Here is a 6,000-nt window from a genome sequence, read left to right as displayed (position 1 = left end):
TCATTTATCAACAGGGTTTTATTCATTGACACACCTCACTGAAAACTACAGTCTTATATAACATCCATTAGTTAGAATAACACTACTCTACTGAACACGACGTGCATCTTCAACACAGTAGACAGAACCAAGCCAACATCAGCTGGTGTAGAATAGATCCACACTCTCTGAGTCTCCTCATCAACTCTCTCTGTCTCCGTGGTGAAGGTGTGACATCATCACACTGTAGAGGTCTGAGCTGATCTGTTTTATTCCAGTCTGGTTGAACAACTAACACATGATGATAGAGATCCCACTGGCAGACTGAATCTGGAGGACAGATGGAGCGATGCACAGTGTTGATGACCCTCCGTCTCTCTCTTTCTTTCTCTCTCAGGAGTCCACATTATCCAGGTCATGTACGGCTGTACGTGGGATGATGACAGTGGAGTCACTGAGGGGCATAGGCAGCATGGATATGATGGGGAGGACTTCCTTGTGTACGACATGAAGACGTTCACTTGGATCGCTCCTAAACAGCAAGCTGAGATCACTCAGCGCAAGTGGAACAATAACCCTGCTGAAATGGCACAAAGAAAGAGCTACATCACGCAGGAGTGTGTTGAGTGGCTAAAGAAGTATGTGGACTTTGGGAAGAACACTCTGATGAGGACAGGTACACATTCACAAATGTTCCTTTTTCTTTTGTCCTTGTAGTTACGCAACGCTTGAAACCTATTGTTTGATTTGTGAACTAAGTACAGCATGCTGGACCAATAAAGAAATATGTCTCGTTAATGATACAGAAGGCACCATATTGGTGTGACATTCATCCATACCACCATGGTACTTTTATCTTTCTGTATATACAGAAATCCACTATAATTGATGGCATAATTTTGATAAATGTTGATGTGTTTAGTTTGCTCTCATTTCAAAATATCTCCCACTGAAATGTCTGAATTCTCTCTCTGTCTCTCTCCAGTCCCTCCGTCAGTGTCTCTGCTCCAGAAGACTCCCTCCTCTCCAGTGACCTGCCACGCGACAGGTTTCTACCCCAGTGGAGTTATGGTGTCCTGGCATAAAGACGGACAAGATCACCATGAAGATGTGGAGAATGGAGAGATCCTCCCAAACGATGACGGAACCTTCCAGAAAAGCTCCCACCTTACAGTGACGCCTGAGGAGTGGAAGAACAACAAGTATCAGTGTGTGGTTCAAGTCACAGGTATCCAGGAGGACTTCATCAAGGTTCTGACTGAGTCTGAGATCCAGACCAACTGGGGTAAGAGGGAGAGATTAAAATATACACTATACCCAACCCTCCTACTGAATGTGCCCAATATTCCTCATTTCTAAGTTCACTCATCTGCTCAGTGGCACTACCTTTCTGACTGCTGTGGTGGCATTTTTCTGCTGTACCAAATGAGGAGAGTTACAAACTACACACCAGTCAGAGTTATACTTAAATGACATCTTTAAAAAATAATAAGAGCTTTGCAATAGCCTTTTTTGACTTTCAATGATGCGCTATCTCTAATGAACCATTGAAAAGTGACTACAGAAAATTACAAAGATCTTTTATAGCCAAGATACACCCCTCTCAACCTACATGACGAACCGCAGATCTTAGGAACTCTTCACAAAGGGACTTTTACTTGAGAAAGGAGTATCCCTTGGCCAGATAGCATTCGCCATGCATTATCGCTCAGTTTGGTCTCTAAAACGAGGTTCTAATCTTGTTCCTGGTACTTCATAGCACAGAACCATTACCTCATGTTATCTGGAATGCTCTTTAGGTTTTATCACCCAAAGACATCATAAATCTCCTCTGTCAGTGCTATCTCATAGAGGCCCATCCTCAGTGGAACACACACACAATACTCTATTCTGTCGAATGTTAAAACTATTATAATGTAATACAAGCATTATAACATAATCTTACAAACATTATAACATAATCTTGCAATTTTCCACGACACTGCATGTTCTCCTTGACCTCCTGACCTTTTATTGAAATCGACAGGGATGCTGCTTAGAGTAAATTTTCGACTAAAATGTACCATCTAGTACTAATGTCTGAATGCTCTGTTCTGATGATTACAGATGACCCAGCCCCCAACATTGTCCTCATCATTGGAGTGGTGGTAGTTCTCCTCCTGGTCATTGTTGTTGTTGTTGTTGGGGTCGTCATTTGGAAGAAGAAGAGCAAGAAAGGTGAGTGAGGAGAGAAAGACCCCTTTTATTTTCCTATGTAGACTACACTGTCACCTCAGGTATTATCAGAAGTGTTTTAGTTAGTAGTTTAGAAGTAGTAGTCAAGTCATAGTACTGGTTTTACAATCAAGTGTTGTAGTTAGTGATGGTAGAAGTATGTTTGATTGATGATTCACATAGAGTCATGCTGTCGCTTACTGTATATGTGATGTCTGCAGTAGGATATGCAGTAGAGATACAGGAATCAGAATACTCTCAAACTGATGTTCTCTTGTAATATTACACCAAACCAAGCTATCAGAGTCAATAACAACATCACGTTCATCTCTGTGTTTCAGGCTTTATTCAGGCCCAATGTAAGTGTCTTCCTTCATGTTGTTCTCTATTCTGAAAAGATCACTGTTTTGTGTTGTTGGACTGTATGATATCTATTTTAGAGTGTGGCTGTGTCTCTTTTCTTGTAGCTTCTGATGCTTGTTCAAACGTAGCTGTTAATTGATATAGCGACTTAGTTTAATATGGAAAGCTGTATTTACTGTGAACCATGCATTTACTGTGAACCATGCATTTACTGTGAACCATGCATTTACTGTGAACCATGCATTTACTGTGAACCATGCATTTACTGTGAACCATGCATTTACTGTGAACCATGCATTTACTGTGAACCATGCATTTACTGTGAACCATGCATTTACTGTGAACCATGCATTTACTGTGAACCATGCATTTACTGTGAACCATGCATTTACTGTGAACCATGCATTTACTGTGAACCATGTATTTACTGTGAACCTGAACTCATGGATTAACTTTCAATCAGTATTGTTTCTAACATTGGGGTTTCATTTCCGTTTTAGCTTCCGACACTGACTCTAACAACTCTGGAGGTGTCAAGACGATTTGAGAGACCTCTGCACTTCTGTAACATCAGAGTAAGTCACTAAAGGTGTCCTCATGTTAATGACCAAACTGATACAACCATTTCCACACTGGTCCACAGTCTTACTGTCTATACTGTGTTTATGTGTGTGTGTAACCTCTCTCTTATGTGTTTTAGGAAGGAGCTGAAGAGGAAATTCTCAAGAACATAACACACATCAGACACATCAGTCTCTCAAACACTTTCATTTAATCTATGGTTTCGCTTTTAAAAATTGTGTTTAATTATAAAATGTCATATTGCCACTCTGTGATAAGTCTATCTCATTCTTACAGGTATGTTAGAATCAATGGAACACCATGAAAATGTCTTTCTGGAAAGGATTAGATTGTGAGATGTTAAATTAAGATTTTAACTTAGATTATTCTACAAATAAACATAAATGAACTTGGTTTTCCCATAACTGAAGCCATCAAACCACCACATTTAAAAGATATTGCTGTAAACTGGAAAAACATAATTATTTTGTTTCCGTGTGTAGCGTATCTGCACGTATGTGTATGTTTTAGTGGTATAACATACAGTAGTTGTGCGACATGTTAGCACTTTTCTCACACTGTAACTTGTTTAATTATGGCCATAAGCCAGACAAGGCCTATCCACATGTTCCATTTGTACATATGTCTCTTTTAATGAAAGTGGCTGCATTGTTCTAGTTTTTAGATGTTATGTTTGATTTCTGAAATGTTTTGTCTAGTAGGTTCTGTAGAAATAAGTTGGTAATGGGGCAAGTTGAACAATTATTTTATTGCAAATGTTTGTGTTTAGTACATTATGGATGCTCCACACAAATCAGTGATCGACCAAATCTAATGCAAGTCCAGAAAAAAGGATTGGAAATGTGATTCATTTGAGAGGTACATAATCAACCAGCCAAAAAAGACAAATTGGAGACCAAATGTATGCGTTCTGTAATAATGTTCTTACACCTTTCAATAAAGTATACAAAATTTGAATGAAAGTGTCATACTGGGCCTTTAAATAATGTTTGCAGTAAGATATATTTTAAACCGCAAAGGATTTGAAGTGAAAGAATATGATTTTGTATATGGGTTTAAGAAGAAGTAATATATATTTTGATGATCTGTATGAAAGATGCTGGGGTGGCAGGTAGGTTAGTGTGAGTGTTGGGCCACTAGCCGACTAGGTAAAAATCTGTCTGTGCCCTTGAGCAAGACACTTAAGCCTTATTGCTCCTGTAAATTACTCTGGGTAACAGCGTTGGATTACCAAAATGTACATGTTTGAATAAAATACTTCTTAAAAAAGGGGGATAATCTCCACTGTTTATTTTGTCCTGAACATTACCATATGGTACAGATTGGGATAAATCACTGCTGGTTTTCATTCTCCATTATCGTCTAATCAGGGACTGAGTCAGACCTGGAAAACCAGGTGAGTGAACTTTGGCCATTGAATCAGTGATATGTATTGATCAATAAACAGCCAGACAGAAAAGCTGAAGCAGGACATCTGCCTTCTAGGGCTGAAATGAATAGTGATATAATACCTGCTGTACAGAATCCTGCCTGGCAACATGACATCAACGTTGGGTTAATTTTAAAATGGGCTACTGTTGAACTGAACTCCCACTGTATAACACTGGGACCTATACTATACTCCCCATGTAACTACTGTATAACACTGGGACCTATACTATACTCCCCATGTAACTACTGTATAACACTGGGACCTATACTATACTCCCCTTGTAACTACTGTATAACACTGGGACCTATACTATACTCCCCATGTAACTACTGTATAACACTGGGACCTATACTATACTCCCCATGTAACTACTGTATAACACTGGGACCTATACTATACTCCCCATGTAACTACTGTATAACACTGGGACCTATACTATACTCCCCTTGTAACTACTGTATAACACTGGGACCTATACTATACTCCCCATGTAACTACTGTATAACACTGGGACCTATACTATACTCCCCATGTAACTACTGTATAACACTGGGACCTATACTATACTCCCCATGTAACTACTGTATAACACTGGGACCTATACTATACTCCCCATGTAACTACTGTATAACACTGGGACCTATACTGTACACCCCATGTAACTACTGTACAACACTGGGACCTATACTATACTATACTCCCCATGTAACTACTGTATAACACACTGGGACCTATACTCCCCATGTAATTACTGTATAACACACTGGGACCTATACTATACTATATTCCCCATGTAACTACTGTATAACACACTGGGGCCTATACTATACTCCCCATGTAACTACTGTATAACACTGGGACCTATACTATACTCCCCATGTAACTACTGTATAACACTGGGACCTATACTATACTCCCAATGTAACTACTGTATAACACTGGGACCTATACTATACTATACTCCCCATGTATCTACTGTATAACACACTGGGACCTATACTGTACACCCCATGTAACTACTGTACAACACTGGGACCTATACTATACTATACTCCCCATGTAACTACTGTATAACACACTGGGACCTATACTATACTCCCCATGTAATTACTGTATAACACACTGGGACCTATACTATACTATATTCCCCATGTAACTACTGTATAACACACTGGGGCCTATACTATACTCCCCATGTAACTACTGTATAACACTGGGACCTATACTATACTCCCCATGTAACTACTGTATAACACTGGGACCTATACTATACTCCCCATGTAACTACTGTATAACACTGGGACCTATACTATACTCCCAATGTAACTACTGTATAACACTGGGACCTATACTATACTATACTCCCCATGTATCTACTGTATAACACACTGGGACCTATACTATACTGCCCATGTAACTACTGTATAACA

General features: G+C 39.4%; 1 protein-coding gene across 1 annotated transcript; it reads left to right on the top strand.

Annotated features, from left to right (window-relative positions):
- The first annotated feature begins 357 nt into the window (after nt 1–357).
- Nucleotides 358–4,095, top strand: LOC124018414 (BOLA class I histocompatibility antigen, alpha chain BL3-7-like). Its single transcript, XM_046333725.1, has 6 exons — nt 358–655; nt 965–1,264; nt 2,086–2,196; nt 2,535–2,552; nt 3,057–3,131; nt 3,257–4,095. Exons 1-5 carry the CDS (start codon nt 397–399, stop codon nt 3,101–3,103), a joined length of 735 nt encoding a protein of 244 aa, XP_046189681.1. The 5' UTR covers nt 358–396; the 3' UTR covers nt 3,104–3,131; nt 3,257–4,095.
- Nucleotides 4,096–6,000: the final 1,905 nt, after the last annotated feature.

This window comes from Oncorhynchus gorbuscha, unplaced genomic scaffold (assembly GCF_021184085.1).
Source record: "Oncorhynchus gorbuscha isolate QuinsamMale2020 ecotype Even-year unplaced genomic scaffold, OgorEven_v1.0 Un_scaffold_5005, whole genome shotgun sequence".
In the NCBI taxonomy this organism is placed as follows: domain Eukaryota; kingdom Metazoa; phylum Chordata; class Actinopteri; order Salmoniformes; family Salmonidae; genus Oncorhynchus; species Oncorhynchus gorbuscha.
This window is presented reverse-complemented; position numbering and strand designations above follow the sequence as displayed.

Bases quoted from the DNA above. Each gene is read 5' to 3' on its own strand.
- LOC124018414 (XM_046333725.1), top strand. From the start codon at position 397: ATGTACGGCTGTACGTGGGATGATGACAGTGGAGTCACTGAGGGGCAT. The intron at 656-964 runs GTACACATTCAC...GTCTCTCTCCAG, and splicing joins GAACACTCTGATGAGGACAG to TCCCTCCGTCAGTGTCTCTG. The intron at 1,265-2,085 runs GTAAGAGGGAGA...TGATGATTACAG, and splicing joins TGAGATCCAGACCAACTGGG to ATGACCCAGCCCCCAACATT.